Source organism: Arachis ipaensis, chromosome B08 (genome assembly GCF_000816755.2).
Source record: "Arachis ipaensis cultivar K30076 chromosome B08, Araip1.1, whole genome shotgun sequence".
Classification (NCBI taxonomy): Eukaryota; Viridiplantae; Streptophyta; class Magnoliopsida; order Fabales; family Fabaceae; genus Arachis; species Arachis ipaensis.
Window position 1 is genome coordinate 2061172 of NC_029792.2, and position 26254 is coordinate 2087425.

General features: G+C 35.3%; 3 protein-coding genes across 5 annotated transcripts in view; all 3 read right to left on the reverse strand.

Moving 5' to 3' along the window:
• Positions 1 to 593, reverse strand: part of LOC107614080 — a gene marked incomplete in the record, with an annotated part of 2649 nt that extends 2056 nt beyond the window's left edge. The window contains 1 exon segment of the mRNA XM_016316310.2: positions 1 to 593. Within this exon segment, the coding sequence (XP_016171796.1) occupies positions 1 to 197 (197 nt within the window).
• Positions 11749 to 16355, reverse strand: LOC107614439. 3 transcript variants are annotated; one of them, XM_021108557.1, is made up of 7 exons: positions 15805 to 16355; positions 15322 to 15531; positions 15104 to 15247; positions 14691 to 14810; positions 14525 to 14611; positions 14001 to 14398; positions 11749 to 12026 (listed from the first exon to the last, which is right to left on the reverse strand). In XM_021108557.1, exons 1-6 carry the CDS (start codon positions 16162 to 16164, stop codon positions 14009 to 14011), a joined length of 1311 nt encoding a protein of 436 aa, XP_020964216.1. In that variant the 5' UTR covers positions 16165 to 16355; the 3' UTR covers positions 11749 to 12026; positions 14001 to 14008. The 3 variants fall into 3 exon arrangements, with proteins under 3 accessions (XP_020964216.1, XP_020964215.1, XP_016172134.1); XM_021108556.1 differs by lacking the exon at positions 11749 to 12026 and having other exon boundaries at positions 13716 to 14398; XM_016316648.2 differs by lacking the exon at positions 11749 to 12026 and having other exon boundaries at positions 13716 to 14398; positions 15104 to 15244; positions 15805 to 16353.
• On the reverse strand, positions 22773 to 25569 carry LOC107613646 (transcription factor bHLH122). The gene is made up of 6 exons (XM_021108560.1): positions 24781 to 25569; positions 24182 to 24528; positions 23870 to 24040; positions 23633 to 23698; positions 23464 to 23532; positions 22773 to 23261 (listed from the first exon to the last, which is right to left on the reverse strand). The coding sequence occupies exons 1-6, from the start codon at positions 25280 to 25282 to the stop codon at positions 23208 to 23210; spliced, it is 1209 nt and encodes a 402-aa protein (XP_020964219.1). The 5' UTR covers positions 25283 to 25569; the 3' UTR covers positions 22773 to 23207.

Genomic DNA, 26254 nt, shown 5'->3' on the forward strand with positions numbered 1-26254 from the left:
GGTGACTTGAACCGGACCAAGGAATTCACGGATCCTCCGATTCGGATCTCCTCGACGATATCGCCGGTTTGAAGCATGTCGCCGGTCCACTCGTCGGCTTTGGAGCTTCCCTTGATGCACTCTATGGACAATACTTTCGGGTCTCGTGTCGGTGAATCGGAGCTGCTCTGTGCTGTTGATGCCTTGTCCATGGTCATGTTAGTTTTAACTAACCACTCAAACAGAAATTGAATTGCGTTTGTGTTAATTAAACTGTTAATTTCGTTGGTTAATCACTTCACTAATAAGTAATAACCAAGTTTTGGTGAAGATCAGAGGAATGGAGAAAGATAAGTAGTAGAAGCTTAGGTATGGAACCGCTTCGGTTCAACTATAAAAGGAGATTCATGAAGGAGGAGCATTTAATGCGAAAGTCAAAGAATCTATCGAGTTAAATGGGAAACTAGTTTCTGGATTATTTTCGTTTTATATTAATTAAAATGATTGGAAAAAATAAAAAGAAGAAAAATAAATTAGTCCAACACGTATCCACTATCCACAAGCAATACATATAAATAAACCTTCTAATTTGTGGAAAAGTATAAGATCCAAGTCTAAGAGACCATGATGAAAATTTTATATGTAGACTTAGACCAGCTTCTTCTTAAGTTCGTATATTCTATGCATTGTTATTTTTATATATGTTTTAGATTTTGTGTAATAATGAAATAATGCAAGAGAAAAGATTCCTTGTATTTTCGTGCATGTATAATATTAATATCAATGCAAGTTGTTAAAGTAGTTGTTTTTTGCTTCACACTTCATTTTAAATATAAGATTCCTACAATCATTTGTGACGATTACAGACTTATGTTAAGTGAAGCATTGCTATGTTTTTTTTTTTTTTTACCAAAGATATGAAGACTCGAACCCGCAACCTCTTAGATGAGTATGGAAAATTTATGTCATTTGAGCTATTACTCATTGGCAAACATTGCTATGTTATTAGCGACGATTTTGTACATAGTTATCAATTTGGCCTAACCTGGTCCGTCAGATAAAAAATTCAGTCATCTAATTATCAATTCGTGTTGGATCATTGTTTAATTATCAATTCGTGTTGGATCATTGTTTAAACTGATAAAGTAATTAATCCAATTAAATTTTAATCAAATCTGATAAAAATAAATTAAATTCGACTAAAATCGGTTAAAATTAACTCGGTTCGATAAAATTCCGTTAAACTAAAAAATATTATTTTCTATACATAATATTTTTTTATTAAATATATTGCATAAATAAAATTAAATTATATTTATAAATTAAAAAATAATCACATTAAACTAATGAATTAGTAACCTAATAATTTGACCAGTTCGATTCTAATATCACCCCACCTGAGTGAGAAATTCCTAGGCTTTATTTGTATTTTAATTAATTAATTGTCTTTTACATTAGTTATTAGTAATATAGGTTCTTATTATGAGAGTATCTCGAACACTGAGAAAGGTTGAAGGTTTAAAAACCGCAACGAAACTATACGAGTGTGTTTTTTTTTTACCTAAACGCGTTGTAATCTTTTCTGCGTTTGTTTTCTTAGTCAAATGAGTTTTAGTTATTTGTTTTTAACTTCTTAATTAAAGTGTGTAATGTGCTCCATGCTTTACTAATTCAACAAACCAATTTTGGTTTATTATTTACACTGTAGGCATAAAGTGTTAGTTTTAGTTAATAATAGCGTGTATATATATAAGACGGAATTTTTTTAATGAAGTAGTAGTTAGTCTTATTGGCATTCTTTACTAGTAAATGTATGTGAAATGCTAAATCTTCTTTCTTTTACACGTTTGTACACCTAGACATGAGATTAGCTACTATTATGCTACGTATATATTAAAATTAGCTATTAAAATTAATTATTAGTATAATATATATATATTAAAAATAAATTAAACTACACATATTTATACATAAATATATTAATAATTAATTTTAATAACTAATTTTAATATACGAATAATATTTTTAGATTAACTATTACAAAGTGCCTTCATAAAAATAAAATGATTTAATAAGTTCTCATTTGTATATTTATAATTAAATTGTATTCAACTTATAAGAAGTTTGACATTCAGATCTTTTTATACGCTTTAGATGAAACGTTTGTTAGAAGTAACATCTCATATGATAGTTGAGGAATTTATTTAAAATTACAATTATTGATGTGATATTATTTAAATAAATTTGTACAGATTAGATACTAGATATTAGAATATTGGAAAAATTAACATTAATTTTTTACTAAAGATAGGAGACTCGAACCCATAATTTTTTAATTGAGTATGGAGAGACTGTGTCATTTGAGTTATAATTCATTGGCAAAAATTAACATTAATTTGTGTGTTCCTTTTGTAGACATATTATGTCGTAAGAAAAATTTTACTTCTGCTCTGTGTTTTATGCCAAAATCAACGACAATGGAGCAGTAACCGTCGAGATTGAGAGTGAACTAGGGATTCAACAAATATAGTAACTTAATTTTCTCCGTTAATTTCATAATAAACGAGATAATAATATATCAAATTATCAATTTAACATGTATACTGATATAGTGATATTAATAGAAACTCAATAATAGGTAACCAAAAGACAATACACACCAGAACAAATTCAGTAAGTGAAGATATATAACAATACAGAAAAAATATCAAGTAATTAATGAAACAGTGAGAATGTAATTGTAGTTAATCAATAACAGCAGCAACCCTGACTCAGAGAAGACTCCTATAGCAACCTTTCATATGAAATATGCCTATCCTCCCCCATTACACTCCTCTCTCCTTATACACATGCATTCTCTCTATTGTTGTAACTAACTTTCCGCCTCAGTATACTATAAGAATCCCCTGTGACGCACCCTCATATCACCCTTTATAATCCTTCATCCACACAGGTGGTTTTTTATTCTTTTGCTTGTTGGATCTGCAATTGGTACATTTGTCCATCATGAGTTGTCGGTTCTGCAATTGCTGTAGTCGGCCCATTATGAGTGAGTTTGCTCGTATCAATCACTCTCCCCATTACAATGACCTTGTCCTCAAGGTCTTCCCCAGGATACATTCTCACCAACTCAGCCCAACTCACCCATGTTGCTTCCTCTCTTAGTGCTCCTTGCTATTCCACCAACACTTGAACATCCTGAGACCCATAATCAAGCTGCAATGTTCTACTATCAATAATGGCTACCGGCACTGGTTCAAAAGGCAGAGAAAGAGGAAGCTCGTTGATGCCCCCTGCCATAACGGACTCACCCTTAAACTCCTTCAGTAGTGAAACATGAAAAACGGGATGAATGGCACTTCCAACTGGTAACTCCAGTTTGTAAGCGACAGTTCCCACTCTTTGGAGCACCTTAAATGGTCCAAAATATTTCTTACCAAGTTTCAAATGTCTTCGCGTCACTACGGACCCCTGCCGATATGGTTGAAGCTTTAAGAGAACTAAATCACTAACATTGAATGATTTTTCACGTCTATAAGAATCAGCTTGGCGTTTCATGTGTTCTTGGGCTTGTTGGAGGCGAAATCGGAGTTCCATGTCAAGAATCTCCCTAACTCGCAATAGATCATCCACGTCTTGGACCAAAGAAGAGCGACTAGTATAGTCGGGTATAGTTCTGAGAGCAAACCCATACAAGGCCTCATGTGGTGACATTTCAATGGTGGAGTGAAAAAAATTATTATAACAGAACTCTGCCCAATTGAGGTAGGCAGACCACTTGGTTGGATGAGCATGTGTAAACACACGCAGATATTGCTCCAGGGTCCTATTAACAACCTCGGTTTGCCCATCCATCTGAGGATGATAAGCCGTGCTATAGAGCAACTTAGTACCACAATGCTGAAACAATTCTTTCCAAAAACGACTAAGAAAAAGAGGGTCCCTGTCTGAGACAATAGTGGCTGGGAAGCCATGATACCTCACCACGAAATTGATGAATTTCTGAGCGACCAATTTGGCAGTGAACCCCGTCTTTAATGGCGCAACCCGAGCTGTTTTACTGAACCGATCCACCACTACTAACACTGCAGTAAAACCATTGGAATTTGGTAGTTCGGTGATGAAGTCTAAACTAATGTCTTCCCAAGGCTTTGCCGGAACCGGAAGCGGTTGCAAGAGTCCCTGTGGCTTGGCAGTGACATACTTTGTACACTGACACTCCACACAATGATTGACAAATCGAACCACATCTTGGCGCATCTCTGGCCAAAAAAAATAGCTCACCCAACCCTTTATACGTTTTCAAAATACCCCCATGCCCTGCAGTCAAGGCTGAATGGAACTGGTGCAACAACGTCTCACGTATATTAGCAACATTCGAATCCCAAATTTTACCTCGGTATGTCATCAACCCATCCTTGAATACATATTCAGAAGGTAATGTACCCCTCTGTAGCTTCTCTTGCAACTGAAGCATCTCCTCACTCTCGTTATTAGCCTGGAGCAGGGTTGGCAAAAGATTGGACTGCATTGCTGTGAATGCTTGGAGCTGTGTGTGATGCTCATCATCCCCTAGCCTGGATAGCGCATCCGCAACCTTGTTAAACTTCCCAAGGCGGTACTCAATCTCAAATTCATATCCAAGCAATTTAGAGAGGTAGTGTTGTTGTTCCGGGGTAAGGATCACCTGCGTCATTAGCTCCCGCAAACCTTGGTGATCAGTTCTGATTAAGAATTTCCGCCCTAATAAGTAATGCTGCCATTTCACCACAGCTTGAGTTACTGCATATAGCTCTCGGACATATGCAGATGCTTGAGATAACCAAGCTCCCAATTTCTTGCTGAAGTAGGCTATGGGGTGTCCCCCTTGGGATAAAACTGTCCCGACGCTAGTACTCGAAGTATCAGTCTCCACTATAAAGGGCTGTGTGAAATCAGGGAGAGCCAACACTGGGGTATGAACCATCAGCTGCTTCAATTGATGGAAAGCCTGATCAGCAGCGATATTCCATTGGAATGCATTCTTCTTGAGAAGTTCTGTCAATGGAAACACTCGCTACGCATACTGTGCCACGAATTTCCTGTAATACCCCTTCAGCACTAAGAATCCTCTTAATTGTTTTAGAGACTTAGGAACAGGCCACACTACAATTGCTTCGATTTTGGCTGGATCCACCTTAACCCCTTCGCCCGAAATCACATGCCCCCAAATACTCAATTTGTTGTTGCAGAAAGGTGCACTTAGAATGCTTGGCGAAGAATTGGTTCTCTTTCAAGATTTGTAAAGCTTGAACTAAATGATCCAGATGCTCCTCTCGGGACGGGCTGTAAACCAGGATGTCCTCAAAAAATACAACAATAAATCGCCTCAAGTATGGTTGGAAAATCCTGTTCATTGTTGCTTGGAAGGTGGAAGGTGCATTAGTAAGCCCAAAAGGCATCACTACAAACTCATAGTGACCCATATGAGTACGAAATTCTGTTTTGCTTATGTCTTCTTCACGCATTCTGATTTGATGGTACCCACTCTTGAGGTCAAATTTGGAGAAAAACCTAGCTCCATGCAACTCATCGAGAATCTCATCAATAGTAGGGATTGGGAATTTATTTTTAATTGTTATCATGTTCAGAGCTCTATAATCGACACAGAATCGCCAACCACCATGCTTTTTTTTTACTAGCAATACTGGACTTGAGAATGCACTCTGGCTATCCTTAATCAGCCCCGCTTGTAACATTTCTGACACTAACCGCTCCATCTCCTCCTTCTGAAAAATGGGGATATTTATATGGTCGAATGCTTACTGGCGATGCACCCAGTGTAAGGTAGATGGGGTGGTCAATAGCTCTATGAGGGAGAAGTTGTTTTGGTTCTTCAAAAACATCAGTGAATTTCTCAATAACTGTTTGGATAGCCACTTCCTCTACCTCCGGAACGGGCTCTTCCACCGATGGAATCACTGCCAATTGAAACAATGAAGCAATGTTACTACTTCCGCTGAGTTTCCGTAGCTCCCTGAAATTAAGCTCGATCTCTCGCAGCAATCGTTCACCCCTGAATGTGATCCATGTCCCCATTTCCTTAAATTTCATAAACAGCTCCATGTGGTTAATTCGGATGGTGCCTAATCTCATCATCTAATGTACACCCAACACAACATCTGCTCCTTTAAGGTTCAAGACGTATATGTTCGCGGAGAATCTATATCCCTGCACCAATAGTGATAGGTTTCGACATTTTGCAGCACAGTTTATGGATTCACCATTACCAACCATTACCTTTAATGCAGGTGTAGGAGTGAGAGAAATTGAGCTTCTTAGCTATGGACCCCTTGATAAAATTATGGGTGCTACCTCCATCGATTAAAATCAGCAGCTGCTTGTTGGCGTAGGTACCCTTCACACGCAGGGTCTCAGGGTGAAATTCGCCCTCAAAAGCTTTTGAGGCTAATCTGCAGATTCTGTTGTTCACCCTCTTCCTCCTCTTCTTCGGTGTCTGACTCGTGTACCTCTCCATTACCCTCTGTCGTTCCTTGCAACAACTCCCGAAGTTCCTCTTCCCCAATGAGCAATTGATATGAGGCCTTGCAACGATGTCCCGGTGCATAGTTGTCATCACAATAGTAACACAATCCTTTTTCTCGTCTAGCCCGAATCTCAGCACTTGTTAATTTCTTGAATGGTGGCTGGGGTGCCTTGGTGGGAGTGTTGGTGGAATGGAGAATCGTAGGGTTTGCGGGGTTGGTAGAGGTGGGGTTAGTTTGAATTTTCTTATTAGTGTAAATGGGATTGAGAGTGCGGTTGGGTGCAAATCGGGTTGGGGCTTGTTGAGTAATGGGCTTACTACTAGTGCTTCTAGCTAGGCCCGCAGTTACCGCATTTTTTTGTTCATGCAGTTTGACGATGGAGACAGCTTGTACATAAGAGGTAGGTTGGGCCAAGAGCAATTCACACTTCAATGGCTTTTTGAGTCCGGCTACGAAGAGTGAGATTATCCATTCTTCACTCAATCCATTGACTCGGTTGGTCAATTCTTCAAATTGGCATTGATATTCTTCCACCGATTCACTCTGCTTCAACTCTTTAATTGCGGTTCGGGGATCATAATAGAGGTTCTTTCCAAATCTGAGGACCATCGCCTCCAGAAACGCTTCGCATGTATACGCCATGTTGTTGTTGATCCCCCACCAGTACCAAGCATAAGCATTCCCTACCAAGTGAAATGACAATACCCTGATTCGTTGTTCCATGGGTATCTCAAAAGTCTCTGAGTATTGGCGGACCCGAAACACCCAATCCTCCACCCCTCACCGTCGAACATTGGTAGATCGGCGACTTTCACTCTGAGTCGGGGCCACGGTTGCTCAGCCCCCACACTCACAGACCCTGCCCCTGAACCACCTTCCATGGTGTCGTCACCATTGAAGCCATAATCATTCACCTTAAGCTTCAATTTCAAATTCTCACGAAGCAGTTTTTCAATGGATCGTAAGGAAGAGTCCATGTTCGTGAGCTGAGCTTGCGTATCGGCGATCCTCTCGTTAGCTTCCACGAGACCGCGGCTAAGGGTGGTGACCTCTTGCTTGTTCGACAAAGTGAGCTCCTCTAATCGGTTCAGACGTGTTCCTTCCGTTATGGCTCCGATTCTCTCAACGAGAGCACCAATTAATAGGTAACCAAAAGACAATATACACCAGAACAAATTCAGCAAGTGAAGATATATAACAATACAGAAAAAATATCAAGTAATCAATGAAACAGTGAGAATGTAATTGTAGTTAATCAACAACAGTAGCAACCCTGACTCAGGGAAGACTCCTATAACAACCTTCCATATGAAATATGCATATCCTCTCCCATTACACTCCTCTCTCCTCATACACATGCATTCTCTCTATTGTTGTAACTAACTCTCCACCTCAGCATACTATAAGAATTCCCTGTGACGCACCCTCATATCACCCTTCATAACACATAGGTGGTTTTCTTATTCTTTTTCTTGTTGGATCTGCAATTGGTACATTTGGCCCATCATGAGTTGTCGGTTCTGCAATTGCTGTATTCGGCCCATTATGGGTGGGTTTGCTCGTATCACTCAATGTAAATCAGAGTATTTTTCTAATAGATATTACTATATGAAAAAGTTAATGTAACACGTTAACATTTACTAATTTGTTAAGGATGTGTTTGTTTCTGAGAACAGCATCAAATAAGACATTGAGAATAAGACATAAAGGACAGACATACAAAATTTTGTGTTCTTATATTATGTTTGGTGATAAACTAGAATAAATTATAAAAATCTAATTTATTTTCATTTATTTTCATTCAAAAAATTTGAGACAAAAATATAATTATAAAAAATTAACAAGAATAATAAAAAAAAATAAAAAATAAGTTGTGTCTCTTATTAGTGTCTTTGTGTCATTCCTGTTATGATGGACACAAAATACACTAATTCAATATCTCTAAACACATTGTCTCTGTTCATGTCTCTTTTGTCAAATACGATTTTGTGTCTTTATATTTTTGTTTCGATGTTTTGTCTATGTAAACAAATGCAACCTAATAGACAGATGATTTATCATAATGAGGACTTTGCACGTGGTTAAATTGATATTAATAAAGTTGTATAGATTTAAGTTTAACTACCATTATCTGGAAAAATCGGTTGTGAGTTCATTGGTGATCCTAGACCTTTATTTTATATATCAAATAGCTTTGGGATAATAACAGGTCAAGTAAAACGGGAAAAAGGCATGCAACAATTTAGATGAGACAAATTGTGAAATATAGGTTTTTTAGAATGAACTGAATAAATAGAATTATGCGATGCTATATTGTCATGTTTTGGGTGGGGTATGGTAAGAATGTAAGATATTTTGATGATGATCATGTTGCATTTTTAGTCTTCCACTGATAGCTTTTCAAAGAAAAAGCGTGGACAATAATGAAGAAATTAAAGGCAATAAAATTAATTAACTTCAAAGTTGGAGCTGCAATTCTAGAACCAAATGTACGAACTTGACGAAGACCTTAAAATTTAAAAAGCAATTCTGAAAATTGGGTGGGCCCCTATAAACATTAGCTTTTGAAAATTCATTCCTCTGCTTGTTGTTAACTACATTTTATTTTTAAATGGGAAAGGAAAATAATTGTATAGCTGCTTGTGGTCGTTGAGCTTAGTTTACCTATCTTTGGGGGATGTTTGTCACTTTGTCTTTGGCTCCAAATTTTATTTCAGTTTTCTTTAGAAAATTGCATGAGTGTTTGTGTTTTCCGGCCAAAGCTTCAGCCTTGGTCTCAGACTCTCAGCCAGCTAGAAGGACAAAAACGTGTACATACCTGACTTGACTCGAATATTTTAATATTTTAGATCAAGGTAGGTACGAGAATAGTTTGCTGTCTGCTGATCGCAATTAATGCGCAGCCCTCATTTCCTATATTCCACATTTGTGCTTCTTCTAAATTTATACATTGCATTACGTTTTGACTTGTAAAGTAAAATCACTAGAGTGTGAAACTAATCATGTTATGGATGGTATGGTTTCAATTGTGGTTGAAAAATACAGGAGAAATAAATATTTACCGTAGTAAAAACTGCTCAAAACAAAACATTTTTATGGTTTTTGTACCGTTTTATTGGAAATAGGAAGGTCAAGGAAGAGGATGACTAATTAATTTGTTGACCATTGAAAAACATGACAGGGATGGTGATAGATAGGACTTTGGAGGCTAGAGGAGGCTCTTCACCTTCACCTTCATACACAACACAAGTTTTTTTAATATGAATTGAACTGTCCCTAAAAGAGATAAAGAAAGTTAGCTTATTGTTAGGATTACTAATAGTTTGTTAATGAATTTGTTATTCTAATTGAGTTTGTTAATACATTCATTCTTAACACATTTCTAGAATTTTATTCTTTTTCTATTCTCTCTCTCTAGTCTTATACCTATATGGTATCAGAGCTTTCTCTCTCCCATAGCTTCCGCAACAATGTCTTTGGCGCAAGTAGCGCGAGTCTTCTCTAATCCAATAGCTATGAAATTGGATGAGAATAACTATCTACCATGGAAGGATCAAGTAAAATCCATGATCGAAGAATATGAGATGCTTGACCATATCACAGAACAATCGATTCCAGTGAAGTATCTCTTCGGAGATAAAGCTGCCGATGTGATCAATCCAGCGTATTCGAAGTGGAAGAAGCAGGATGCGTTATTGAAGACTTAGTTATTAGCGTCGATGAGCAAGCGGTTAACGGCGAGAATGATCAGTTGTGTCTTTTCGCATAAAATCTTGTGCAAGTTAGAAACATTCTTCGCATCTCAAATTACAGCAAAAATTAAGCAATTAAAGAACAAGTTAGTCAATACGAAGAAGGAAGGATCTGTTTCAGATTATTTGCTTGAAATCAAGAAAATAGTTGGTTCATTAGTATGTGTTGGAGCTGCAATTAGTGATGCTAATCATGTTGAAGCTGCGTTGAATAGTTTGCTCAAGGAGTATACCTCTTTTATCACAACAATCACGGCAAGATCCAAGCCTGTGTCCATAGAAAAATTAGAAGTTTTGCTGATGGCACATGAGGAGTTGTTAGAAAAGTACAAGAAATCAGATAATCTTGTGCAAGCACACCTGGCTCACAATCAAACTTCTATCACTCAAGAGGTGGTTTCCGTGGAAGCAAAGGTGTCCTTCGTGGCAGAGGTGGTACAAAATTTATGAGGGGAGCAAGAATGGCGCAGTCTCAATTTCAAAATTACGGAAGAGGTGGTCCTAGATCATCGCAATGCCAAGTTTGCAACAAACTTGGGCACACGGCTCTCAATTGTTGGTACAGGTATAATGGCTATGGTAATGGAAGAGCTGAAGCTCCGTCACATTCGCACAACCCTAGCGTAAATTTGTCATACACAAATGCCTTGGTTCAGAATGATGCTGAATTCGCTACTCCAACAACGCTGCAAGATCCAGATTGGTTTCCAGATTCAGGAGCCACGCACCACATGACAGCCGATGCTCACAACTTTGGAAAAAAGACTGAATACGCTAGTTCAGAAAGAGTAACCATCGGCAATGGTTCAAGTTTGCCAATTAATCATATTGAAATTTCAATTTTCATTTCAGATCTAAATAGAAAACAATTCTTGCTTAGCAATTTACTGCTAGTTCCAAAAATTTCAAAGAATTGTTAAGTGTCTATCAGTTTGCAAAAGATAATAGAGTATTTTTTGAATTTCATAATGATCATTGTGTTGTCAAATGCAAGGTTTTTAAGGAGGTCATACTCCAAGGAACAGTTGATAAAGGATTGTACAAATTCTCTGAATTCTGTCCAAAATCAAGAGATGATGTTGCTGCTGCCTTACTATCTTTAGTACTTGTATCAAGAAATAACAACTACTTGTTATGGCATGCTCGTCTTGGGCATCCATCAGTTTCGGTAGTTAGTCAAGTTAAGTCATGTCATATTGCTTTTCCTTAATCTGATTATCTGGATTCTTATTGTATTGTTTCAATCAATAATTGTAAATATTATGTTCATTTTTTGATACTTTCTCACATTTTACTTGAATTTATCTGCTGTCCTCTAAGTGTCAGATCAGATCTGCATTTAAAAATTTTCGATCTATGGCTGAATTGCAACTTGAAACTAAGATTAAATGTGTGCAAAGTGATAACGTTAAAGAATATGTTAGTTTGGCTAAGTCTGTATATGATACAGGTATTATGTAGAGATTTTTTTGCCCATATGAACACCAACAAAATAGTGCTGTTGAGCGCAAACACATACACATTGTAGAGACTGGGTTGACATTATTAGCAGCTGCGTCTATGCCAAAAAGGTTCTGGGATGCTTTCATGACTGTCCTCAGGTTGATAAATTTTCTACCAACTCCAGTGCTAAACATTACACCTTATGAAAGATTGTTCAACTCCAAGCCTGATTATGATTATGGAGTGCAACACAAAGGCTACAAATGTTTAATTGCCGCTGAAAAACTTATCCTCAGCAATCATTACAAATTCATCCATACTACACCTACACACATAACATTAAGAGTTTTATTCACTACTTAGAACCCATCTGGGAAGTAGCAGAAGCTAATTTTTTTTTTTTTACTTTTAAATTATGAAAAGTCTCTATATGCGTGTTTGGCACCATTTTAAAAGAAAGCTTTTAACTTTCCAAAAAGTTAATTCACAGTTTTTTGAAGAAGTAGAAATATATAATTTTTTCTTCTTGACAAGTCATTCTATCACTTCCATAAAATAAAATTGACTTCAAAACAAAAAATATCTACTTTTATTCTTGCTCTGTGAAAAAATGTTTCTTGTTTTTGCTAATACTGACCCTCCATCACCATTTTCACGCAAGATTCCATCTGATATAAGTACTGGCCTTCCACCATCATTTTTAAGCAATGTTCCATCTGTTGGAAAATATTGGCCCTCCACCACCATTTTAAAACAATGTTTCATTTGAACCACCTCTTATATATATTCCTTCAGTTTTAATTTTATTTTATTTCACGTGTGATTTTAAAATTAAAATTTTTGTGAATTAAAATTTTATTACTATTCACTACATACAAAAATATCATTATGGTGAAGGTGAAGTAGAAAAACTAGTTTCTAATGATATTACATAGGAAGAACCAATTGCCTACAAAATGGAACTAATAAGAAAGCAAATAAAAAATCAGTTGCCTAAACGATCTTATTAGGTTATGTAAAATTAATATTCAATATTAAAAAATATTTGTTATCATCATTGTTTTAATATCCATTTTATTATGTAAAAAAAATTGTATTTTTTTAGTTATTTATCAAAACGCTACAATTTTAAAATAAGTACTTTTATAACTAAAAATTCAAGTATAAAATAACTTATTTATAAGTTACTCTAAATAAAAGTCCTTATCTTTTAAACTTTTTTTTAAAAAAGATCATTTAAATTATTTACTCAACTGGACCTTAGTATCAATCAAATTTTAAATCCGAGTACACTCATTGCAAGACTAAAGTCTTGCCACAACAGCAGTCTTTTAAGAAAATGAGAAAAGCATAGTCTCATTGACTGCTGTTATGACCCAACCAATTCTACCCGCTGAATAACGGCAGTAGCCCAATATGGCAGCTTACCCCAACACCCCATAACCATATAAACTTTGACCTCCACTACATCATTTCATTTTTATCAAAACAACCAGCCAGAAGAAAAAAAAAAAAAAGGGGCGTGATTCTGAACTTATAATACACTCCCGGAATGATGACCCAGAGTGTGAATATTTGTGCATAGCTAATCCAAAAATATTAAATTAGATATGCTATTAGAATTGAACATTTAACTCTAAAAGCTATCTTAAGAGAAGAGAATTATCTTACACTTATACACATCATAGAGATCTTATTTTTTATTTTTTATAAATGTATAACTTGTCCTAGTTGTATATAATATAGTAACAGTAAATAATAAACACTCAAATTCATCCTTAACGTATTTTTAAAATCCTTTATAATTATTATAAATTGGTCATTTGTTATTTTCAATAAAAAATTTAATATGTATATTGAATAAATAAAATTTTTTAACAAATTTTATTATAAGATAATTAAATTAAAAAAATATGATTTTCATCAGACAAATTAATTTTCCTTATCAAAAAGCCGATGCATCTTGAGAGTTTTTAGAATAATAAAAATTTGTTTGAGACTGAATTGTTGAATCTAAAACTATTTGGAACCATATAATTATGGGAGTAATTTACCGATGTGCAGCAAGCAAGTACAACACTTACATGCAAGTATTATCAGTATAACCCTACTATATATATCTTTACTACATTCTGTAGACACCATTCCATTGGGTTGGATAATTGCAGAACATTATTCAACCGACAAGAAATAAACAAAAGGCACCTGCACTTTGGTCATTACTCATTACCTTAAAAATCAACTTTGAGAATCAACACCAAGTTGTATCAGGAATGAACAAAAGGACATGATTACTTACCAAATATCTTACATCCATCTCTTATGTCCAGATGCATTCTTAGCCCCACCAAGAGACCTTCTTCTACTCTTTTTCAAGTCCCCACGAACTGACAGTTGCTTTTGGCTCGAAGAGGAAGCTGCATTGAATTTCCTGTTACTTGAAACTTCTTTAAGAGGACTCACGGATCGAGATCTAGATACTTTTGCAGGGGCAGATTTCTGATTCTTTGCTGAAGGCAAATAATGTGGAGTATCTCTTGCATTGTTGATTGGAATACTATCTGAATCGGAAGATGAAGGACTGCTAGTGCTATCCATATCATAGATGAGATTGTCCCTCATTTGAGGCAGCACACTGCTACCGTTGGATTCACCGGCAGTGAAGGAGGCTCGACGTTCTCTGGTAAGCTGCATAACCTACACTCAATAGTGGAAAAAACCAGTTATGTCTTAATTCTTATGTGTTGCCACTTCTTAGAAAAATTATGTGTGTCCTTATTCATTATCATCTCAAAATGACAATATCTTGTATAAGCTTCTTACCTTTTGTTCTAGAACCACCAAATCCTTCTTTAATTTTGAGATCGTCGAATTCTTCCTACGTATGATGTCTTCTAGTTCAGCAGCCCTCTGTTTTAAACAGTATCACAAGTGATTAGTAAACCAGATAAAAGAAGAATTTGAATGCAATGTGAATGAGTATTATCACCTTGTAATTAGCAGCCTCAGAGGATTTCATCAGGGTGGTTAGATCCTTAATTGTTGCATCTTTCTCTTCACAATCCCTCTTAAGATTATAAATATCTTGTTCTACAACCAAGTTGTTTAACTATATATAAATAGCACACGAGAACACTAATCAGGAATAATGTCAGATAAAGGTTCTTCAAAAGTCATTGCATATATTGCTCGACAAGAACAACTATGAAGTAATGAAGTTTATATGATTGTTTGAAACCCAGGTGCGGTTATCTTTGTGTGAAGATAGTTGAAAAAACGTTAAATGGCAATTTAATCAAACATGTCAAATCATTTAATAGTTCTCAATTATCGACTTTATAGGAAGAGTCGAAGACATATGAGTCTCTATCTATATGATTACAGTGAAGACAATATTATTACCTGAATCTCTGCAGAAGAGGTGACACTTGAAGCCCAATCTGACAAATCAGACATTCTTCGTTCCTCTTGTTCTTCATTAGAAAAAGAATTCTTGCATTGGATAAACTCATTTCCAATGGAGTCTCTTGTAACAGATGCACCCTGCTAACAAAGTGAATTAGTGAATGATTAAAACAGTGTCATAAAATGTTGAGTAAACAGAAGAGCTTCATAGTCACCAATTCATTGAAAAGGTCATAATGTTGTTCACAATGCCAACAACCACAATCAACAAACTTGATTTTCTCAGCGCCAAACGCCTCACTCGATTGCAATTCTCCATCCTTGTTTGATAATTTGTTGAAGGCAGCAGTTGAGAGCTCTTTAGTGCCGTTTAACTGCTCACAAAGATCGTCAAGCTTCTGCTGCATGCTTGATAGCACCTGGTCCTGGTAAGTAAAAAGCCACAAAAACAAAACAAAATCATGATTTCAAAACAAGAAAACAAGCATACGAATAGTTTATTTAAGTTTCGAATCAAATGCAAACCAAGCGTCCCTACTACCATAGAAAGTGAAATTTCGAATCGAATCTTAAAAAGGAGACATAATCATGAAAAGGAAACACAAAATTCTAATAATATCTTATTCAGATCATGATATGCATTAAACTAATCAAATTGAGAAGAGTGAAAGTGAAAGGAAAAGGAATCAATCTACTACCCTAAGCTCAACGGACTTCTTAAGGTTCCATATCTGCTTATTCTTCTTGGACTCAGAAACCGCAACGGCAATAACCGCAACTAACAGAAACCTCTGAACAGGTGTGAAGAGCTCCCACGCAAGCGCTTCCTCTCCGGTTAGCCCAACGGTTCTAGCTGAGCTGGCATTCTCCGCGTTAACCAGCCGTCCCTGCAGGGATATCCACGCCACCGGAGGCTTATCCGAAGGGACAGGGATCCTGGACCGCCGTTGGAAGGTGGCAGAGAGGCGGCGACCGGTGGTGGAGAAGGGAGCTACTGATACGAGAGGCGCAGGAGGCGCGTGGTGAGGAGCGTGTTCATTTACAGAAGTATCGTCCATTGAATTTGAACGTTTGAGATTTGAGTATTCAAATTTTTGCGTTTTGAGAGGGAAAAAATAACAGCCGCTGCACGATTACCCTAAGGCAAACGCTGCCAAAATTCTACGCTATAGTACAAATTAGTTACATGCTTCCACTTCCACAATCCACCCTCTCTTCCTCTCTCTCTCTTCTTCCATTGTTTTCTTTTTTTTAGAAAATGTTCATTTACAAATTTATTTAGGTTATTACCATTTGAAGGTCTACACCGTTTCGATTTGATTCCGATGTTTTATTTGATTTATTGTCATTTTTTTTATTTTTAATTTTTCTTTTAATACAAAATTCAACTAGTGATTAATAGTAGTTACTTATTTTATCATTAGAAAATTAATAAAAGTAGAGTATGCTAGTGTAAATATTTAATTTAAAGGGTCACTCCATTTAAAAAGGAATAAAAATATCATTTGGCATTGAATACTTGTTTGAATAAGTTTATGTATAAAATCCTGTGCTATTAAAGCTCGCAGGGCTAATGAAGATTATATTCATCCAGGTAATTAACAAGTCAAAGGAAATCAATTATTTCCAAATTAATGTTGATTGAGAGCCTTTCTATGTAATATTAACAAGTATATAACTTGTATTCTAATAACACATGTTAAATGTAAATCTAAATAATTAGTAAATTAGTAAATAATTAATCAATAAATTAATTATTAATTATAGAAATTAGAAAATAAAATTTGATAGTTTAATGTAATAGAGCTACATAAAATAAGAATTTTGACACTAATTTTTAAAAAAATTGGTCTAAAATTAGACCGAACAGATCGAACCAGACGAATCGGGCCTAAAACAGGCCCAAGACCCAATTCAATTTTACCCTCACTTTAGGGTTTAAATCTCCGCTGAGACTGGATGTTGTTTAAGAACCCATAGTACCCATGTAGTGTGTGTGAGTGTGTTGTGTGAGTGTGTGAAGCATGGGCCTAATAATGCCTATGATTAGGGATTGTCCAATCTACTTGACTAAAGAAAAAAAAAAGGGGCAACAGCCCTTCTTCCTTCCCTCGTTATGTTTCACGCCGGAAACTTGAGGAAGGGGAAGAAACCCCATTAGAAAACCTTTGGTTTGATTTTCAATTTCACGTAACTTTTAATTCGGAGCTCCAATCGCCACACTGTTTGTGGCTACGCGTTCACCGCGACGAGCTCTACAAGACTCATCCAACAATTTCATAGGTAAGCTTTATTTTCACTCCATGCAGCTCAGTCCATAATTTCGAAAATAAATTGGGTTTAGTGTTGAGAAATTGTGTAATTTCGGTGTTTAGGACTGAATTGGCTTCGTGACCTTGATGGGTCTTGTATTAATTCTCTGTGGGTAAGGTGAGATAACTCAAACCCTTGTAAAATCTGTGATTAAGTGAAATTTATATTGATTTAGTGATAAATATTTGTATTAGAGTGAGTTGTGGGTTGTTTTGGGACATGTTGGTGGTCATTGGTGATGTTGGAGACTTGACGTTAGACTTTGGGAAGCTGGAGATCCATTTGGTGTGACTTCGAAAGCTTGGGTCCTTGCAGAACGGTGCTAATCGTAGTGTTACGGGTTTTATCGAAAAATTGGTCAAGGTATGATTTAGGTTTCTCGTATTTATTATATAATGTCTTGTGAAAACTTAGGTTAGATGACCTTAAGATAGGTTGTATGGCATGTATGGTTAAGGATTAATGACTAGTGTTGATGATTATTGTTTCGGTGGTTGAAATGTATATTGAATGTTTGATGATGGTAAATGTTGAGTAATAATGATGATGAGATTATGTGATGATAATGAATTATGAATGTGATGTTGCATAAGAGAAGGCTATATATGATTTGTGTTGAAAATGATTGAGTATGAGATTATGTTGGTTATGAGTTCTTGAGGGTGAATTTGATAAGTTGTATAATAATGTGTAATGGAATAAATGAGAAGGCTGAGTTAATAGTTGATAGATTTAGGTGATGTTTAGAAGTATAAGTATAGAATATTGGTATTGAGTTTTGATTTTTGATGAAAATTGAGGTTTGAAACTTTTTGTGTAAAACTGATTTTCGGTCGAACTTCGGCGAAGTCCATACCCTCAAATGATTTCAAATTTGTTTCATATGAAAATTGAGTCCGTGAAGTTTATAACGTTCGAAGAACGGAAGAAAAATGATTTAAAACAAAAAGTTATGCGCGTCGGAAGTTCGGAGGGCAAGGTTGAAGTTCTGCAGCACTCAGCAATTTCGCTAATCTGCAAGTATTGCGTATGCGACCAATGCACGTGACGCGACCAACCTCTACGGGTAGGGTGCTTGCGTACGCGAGCAAGAAAACATACGCCAACGCGTAGCGTGGCCGACGCATACGCATGACCCCAATTTCAACAAACATATACGCGAGCAAGAAAACACACGCCCATGCGTACGCGTGGCCGACGCATACGCATGATCCCAATTTCAGCAAACATAAATTTTGTATTTTAAAGTTTAATTTCAAACCTCTAAACTTTTATTTTCATTCCTTTAGCTCTAAATCTTGTTAGTAAGTCTAGTAATAGGATAAAATTAGGAAATGGTGGTAACTTGAAGATAAAAAAAATACTTTTAAAAGGTAATAGGTGGTTGGGGAAGATGGTACTTGATTGATAAGGATGATCAAAGTGGCATATAAGGCAAATAAGCGAGTAAAGTAACTTGGAAAATGATATGTGAGACAATTGATGATGTTAATTAATGGAGAATGATGAAATGAGCTATGAGTTAATATTGAGAACGTAAATGTTATTTCTGAGATATGATTAAATTGTTATTGAGCTTGGGGTGTTGTCTCCCCCATGTCAGCTTTGGATTCATCCCATGGATGATATTGAGTTTGGGTGTTGTCTTCCCCATGTCAGCTGAAAATTTTTCCTGTGAATATTATTGAGCTTGGGGTGTTGTCCCTATGTTAGCTTGGGGCATTGTCTCCCCATGTTAGCATGGGTTCCTGCCCATGGTTATCATTGAGCTTGGGGTGTTGTCTCCCCCATATCAGCTTGGAATTCTTTCCATGGTTAATTTCACATGGTTATCTATCATGACATGTTGGGTTGGCTACATAACCGACAGTTGATATCAACAGTCATAGGACAGGCATACATTATGTGCATATTGTCTGATTTGCTTGCTTGTGAACTATATGGGATTGCATACGTGATTATAATATGCTATTTGTTATAATTGTTATCTGTATTACTTGTGAACTACTTGTGTTTGCCTTGTTTTACTTGTTTGTCTGTGCAACTCAGGATATGGAGAAACGGAGGAAAGGTGGAAAAAGATAAGTGTGTATGTTAAGTTTGGTTAGGTTGAGAACCTTTAGACGACCACCTATTTATGACTTCTGTTTTTAATTCCTTAAACTTTATATCTGAGTGTCGGCGTTCTAGGATTGCCTATGGCATTCTCAGGACCTTATATTTTATATGCGTGGCACCTTTACCATGCTGAGAATCTTCAGTTCTCACTTCTCACCCCATATTATATTGTTATTTTTTAGATGCAGGTCGAGAGGCTCCTCGGTAGGCGTCTGGACTTCTGTAGCGGAGCGATTTTCTGGGTTTTATTTTTATGTATAGTTTATGCTTATATATGTACCTCTTAAAGGTTTATGGAGAATTAGGGTTTATCTTTGTATTTTAGGTTTTGGGATATGTATATATATGTATGTAAATATTCTCCGGCCAGTCTTAACTTCGCAGGCTGAGTTAGGAGTTTGTTATTTTGTACTTTTGACCCTCTATTCCCACTTTCTGTTTAATTATACCTATGATCTCTAGTTTTCTTCGTACGCAAGTTTTCCGTTTACGTGAGCGTTACGACTTTTGACAGTAAATTAATAATAGTATATAATATATTTTAAAAAGTATTATATTAATTAGAAATCAATTAAAGTATAAACAAATTAATATTAAATTTGATGTTTTTTATTTAAAATATTTTATAATACAAAAGTTTTTTTATATTGAAGTTGTATATCGCTGTATCTTTATTTTTTTTATTTCAATTAACGGACTTCGCCTTTTTATATGGTACTTGTCCTTTTTTATTTTCAGTTAGTTATTGTTGGAGTTATTTCTTTCTTCTTCCTATATTATATTTTTGTGAAGACATATTTTTTTTAAACTGTTGACTTGTATATATTTTTTAATCTATTATCTTTTTTCTATCTTTGTATATATATTATTCGTCTGGAAATGTATCTTAGATTCGTTTACTTTTTTTTCTTAATTTTTTTATTTGTATGTCATCTAGGTCTGATGATATTAGTATTAATAAAGTTGGTTCCTATAATCAATGAAGAATATAAATGAGTAATATTAATAATACTTTGAATAAATAAAATTTTTGTTGTATTATCTAATTTTTTACTCATAAACTTGTTTTAAAAATACAATAAATATTTTTAGTTTGTACCTAATCATCTAATAGAATCATTTTTAAATAAATAGGATGTTCTTTATTTGTTGGTGTAAATATTTTTTGTAGGCGAACCATGAATGGTAAAATAAAGTAATAGCAATAAGAGTCTTATGTATAATACATAAGTATGTCAAATAGTATGAAATTTGAATAGTTTGTAACTTAAAATTTGTTATGATAATAGATGTAATAAATTAATTAATTGTCGGAGTTATGGTTTTATTTTTTTTATTTTTAATTTTTTAAAATTTGATTGGTTGATTTTTAAATTTTGCTAAGTAAGCAAACGTGCTAACGTGGCATTATTAAAAAAATACAGATGACTTAAATTTAACATACAAAAACTTTGGCATCAATTTTTATAGTGGTGGTTTTGCATTGGGCCTTTGATCACCTTCTTGAAAAACCGGTAACAAACTCGCGGTTTTTGAATAGGCCATGTTTAAACATACGTTTGCATTGTTTCGGGTGGATCAAATGTTAACTCCAAGTTTTTATTACACATATTTTCTAATTAAGGACATTCATTAAAAATGCTTGCATTTTATTTGTACTTCATGACAATATTCGGACATCCTTTATTATATCTTTCACGGTTCTATTGATTTACAAAACTTCAAAGAAATAATTTGAATCAGTTGTCGTTTTATCATTTTAATTATTAGGTTCATCCCCCGAAAGGGAGCTTATAATAAGGAAGCATTTCATTATTATGCCGTTTTTATTCCATATGTTATATTTATATCCAATTGAAAAGAAGAAAAATTTCAAGTTGCGCTAGATTACCTTCTCCATCCATCTGAATCGGAACCATTGAAAAAGACATTGATTCGGTGAATATTATTGGTAGCAGCCAAGGACTATGACACTGATGCAGTAAAGGAAATTAAAGAAGGTCCCCCACACTTATAGGCATTGCAAATAGAAGCTGCGTGTCTCCACGAGGCTCACTACCTACAAATTTCAAATTTGTTTATATTACTTGTACACCAAAATCAGCAATTAAAATTAACAATTAATATAAAATATATATTAAAATATAAATACATATTAAAAATAAATTAAATCACATATATATTTATACACAATTATATTAGTAACTAATTTTAATAATTAATTTTAATGCCGTAAATCTCTTTACACGAAAATTCAATAAACAATTGAGAGATTTACTTAGGGGTTAGGGCAAGTGACTAAAGACTTGCATGCTGACGTCATGTGTGACATGGGCCTCACTTATATATGATTTTGGGGTATTGGACCCCACCACATGGCCCAATGTGGTTATGCTGACTCGTCTTGTCCATTGGCTCCAGCTGTACCCATATCCATACCAACCTTTCTCTCTTTAAAGCCATATCAAACCCTTCCACCAGCACTGAACCCATTTTCTGCACTCTTTTGTATTCATTCTCACTATCATCGACATGAAATTCATGATGCCAACTAAATGATGAACACACTGTTCTTTTGTAGTAAAAGTAACACTTCATTTTTTACATATTTATTCTTTAGAATTAGTTAAGCAAATTTGTAGCATCCTTTGCAACAGGCCTCCACATCAATGTAGTTAGTTATTATAATTGATAGTATTTTAGACATGAATGCTAATAACAATAACAGAAAAAGAATAGAGAAATCCATATTTATATAAGGAGATCCAAAAATCAATAGTGATAGCAGGGAGGAGTAGTACCATTCATACAGGCAATAGAGATAATGAATCCCAAAAGCGGAAATGAAAGCAACCCCGTAATGGCTTTATCGAACACACCCAAATCTAAGAAATAAAGAAAGTTTGTAAATAGCATAATTGCAAGGTAAACAAACAGTAAAACCTCAGTATCAGAAAAGAAAAAAATGTCGGCCTGGTCCCCCTAATCCTATAGCCCCGTGTCTTCCATGCCAAGTCATTGTGAACCGAACATGCGTGTAAAATAAATACTTGTTTCAAAAATTAGTGGATACTTCAACGATAATGTCTTCACACAAAGATTATATTATAAATGGTTAGATAGATTAATATGTTTGACTCTACGATCTAATAATTCACAATATTATCTTCGTGTAAAATATCCTCATTGAAGTATCCACTCCAAAAATTAAAGTACAGAAAATTAGAGTTATACCTCTAACAATATTCATAACTTAATATTATTAATGAATTTGAGTTTTTTCATAATATACTGCAAGATCAGATCAAGAGTTCTACAAATGGGGCCCTTGAAGGCTTACAAAGCAATAACTTACAAAATAAAATTTTGTACAGATCCAATGTCATGTGCCTTCAAAAGTCCGCTTTTTATGGTTGAATTTTCTTCAACCGTTGAAGAAGATGGCACATTGGTGTGGCTTCCTACACTACAGCCACAGCCACATAAATTTATCTCTCTCTCTATCTCTTTTTTCTTCTGTGTACATTAAGGGTTCACATAATCATAAATGTCATCTTTGAAAGTGCAGAAACAGAGAAAACCTACCCTATATCTTAGCTTCGTAACCAAATTATTACAAATCTGTACATAAAGACTAAAAGTAGATATAAATGTCACCCCCTCTTTCCTGTTATTGCTGTGGCTTGGAAGAACACGTACACTTAGCTTGACAGTCTGAAAGCGTCTGTACAAATGTACAAAAATAGATATACTTACATTCCATGATCCAAAAAGAAAAAACATAGCATGTGCTATTTGGTCCTAAAATTGTGTTAGATTTTGAAGTTATATACATTTTAATTCTAATAAGATGTGCAACCAAATTAAATCTATGTTGAGAATTGAGATAGCTAGGTTGGTACTTGTTAGGTGATTATCATGCATACCTCAACTTGCTTTTGAAGGTCTTTGATGTAATCGACAGCCAAATCCAACATGTCTGCTGTGTTTGTTTGCTGCAAAAGGGAAAAAAGATTTAAACAAGGTTCATGCATGCCTCCACCACCCTCCACAATCCACATACATAGTTTGTGCCTTGAATCAGAATCTAATTACCTTGTCCATGTTAGGCACCAGATCTTGTAGTTTCCTCATACGCTCACTTATTTTAGTTCTTCTAACCTAAATGCAAGTTCCACAAACATACCCAAACATTATAAATGGTTTGATGCTTTCCAAAAGAAGAAAAAGTGATCAAGGGAATTTAATTGGTTGGTTGTCTTTTGTCTACTTTAGAATCAAGAATCACAAAAGTATGATGGAAAAGAAAACATTGGCTAGAAATAATTGTACCCTCTCTGCAATGCTTCTTGGGTGAGTGGCACAGCCTCTCTTGGCACGAATTTTGCACGGAACAGAATCTGAAAATTGCAAGAACTTCTCAATGGCTGCCATTTCAGCTGAAGTATTTGGCAAACTCATTTGATGAGCCAAAGGAGCAGCTTGCTGTCCTCTACTTTCGTTCTGATCAAGATCAATGCAATAAAATCATGTCAATGGCATTAAATTTGAAAACAAACTAATTCACTACCTTGCTGAGTTACTTGTATATAACCCTACATTAACAAGAAAAAGAATCAAAATTATTTCTATCTACAAACAAACCTGAGTCTCAGCTGCATTCAAACCAGAAGAAAATGGCTTCACATCATCATCTCTGAATCTTTTTAGACCAGCAACAATGTCATTCACGGCGACAGAATCATCCCAGGGCGCCAACTCCGTGATGAAATCCTCGCCCTGGGTTTCCCCAAAAGCTTCAGCATCTGGATTGTCTTCTCTGCTGTCCCTATTGCCAATCTCAGCTATTGAAGACATTCTCCCGGAGGCGGAGGAGGAGTAGTTCTGTGGATTCTTCAACCTCCTTGTCCTTGAAGAAGAGAACTTCACTTCTTCCACACTCTTATTTACTGCTCCTAAAGTTCCCATCCCTCGCATATCAACAACATACCCTGCCAAATTAAGCTTGCATAACTTATTTCAACAACCAACCAACTAACCCTAATTTTAATCAAAATCTGAAATCTTAATTAAATACTAGTATGAGTTACTACTAGTTATTAGCCTTTAATTTTGGTTATAAGGCGGGATTCGAACCGGCGCCGACGAGTGAACTAACCACTCACCAGCTCATTAGACTTTATATATATATATACATATAGAATGTTCTAGTAATGATGAAGAAAAATAGTGAAGATAGGTACCATTTTCAATGTGAATTTGGGAAAATAGTCCAGCAGGTGAGCTACTGTGCCTAACAAGATTAGATTGATTCTTCGTCTGCGGCAACCGATTATTGTTATTATTATTATTAGAATACACTCCTTCTACACCACCGGAGGAAGCAAGATTCTGATTCTGATTCGGCAACGGCGGTCTCGACGTGCTTTGATAGTTGAAGCTATTGACGTTGTTCTGCTGCTGCTGCTGCTGGTGGTGTTGAAAGAGAAGAGGTTGCGAGGGAGTGATATCGTGTTCTTCTTTGACAGAAGAAGAATCGAGATGGAGTGAATCGTCTTCAGGTGCAGCATCGTCACGGAGACTGTTCATGAACCTGGAGAAGACTCGCTCTGTTTCTGGACTTGACGGACGGTTGAAAATGTGCTCGTAGAATTCGCGGTCAATTATGTCCGTGAAGTATGAACTCGGTGCCGATCGGTACCGTGTCAACCCGTTCGAACTCGGTGCCTGAAGATCTGACTCCATTTCTTCACTTCTTCAGAAGCACAACTAACACAACAATAAATAAATAAATAAAATAAAGAAAAAGAAAGAGAAACAGTCTCTGTCTCAGTCTCAGAGAGTGAACTCAACTCAACTCAACTCCACTCCTTCTTAATAATCTAATCTTATCAGATCAAACTCAGCATCTTGAGAAAAAGTTTCTCTTCTTCTTATCAGATCTAAAAGTGATAAAAGATAACACGAATATGATATATATTATATCCCTTTCAACACTGAAAGGGTGGTGCAGGTAAAGTGAATAACAATTAACAAAACAAATAAATAAACTAAATTAAGTGTGTATAATGAATTAATGATAACGATTAATACACATGACTGCATATGAACAGAACAAAGGTGGAGGTGGAGATGCTTTTATTTCAGCAATTGAAATGAAAGGAACCAAATATGTTCATTAATTAATTAATTAATTAATAAATATTTATATAATTTTTGTTTTATGTGTGTGTGTTGTGGCCAATGGGAAGTAAAACACAGCCACCCATAAATCCGACTCAGATTTTGTGTGTTTCGTGGGCCAATTTTACCAGAATGCCCTTGGAGGAAAGAGGAAAGAACATACATAACGTGAATGTTAGCAAAGGTTAGGTTGGTATATTAGGGAAGGGTACCAGGTGAAATAATGAAATGACTTCAATGCTTGCCTGCACATTGCTTCATCATACTTAGAGAGACATATTGTCAGAAATTAAATTTTACACTTTGGGCTCAAATTTAATTTGTCCACCCTATCTATAGTAGTACAATTACACTGATTATTATTATTTAGCTTAGTCTAATTAATTTAAATAAACATTATACATATACATATTTTTATGACATCTTATTTATAGCATGTAATTCTAATATTAATCATATTAATATATATAATATGTGTAATATATTTATAAGATAATTAAGAGACATTAAAGAAAAAAAAAAAAATTATTCTAG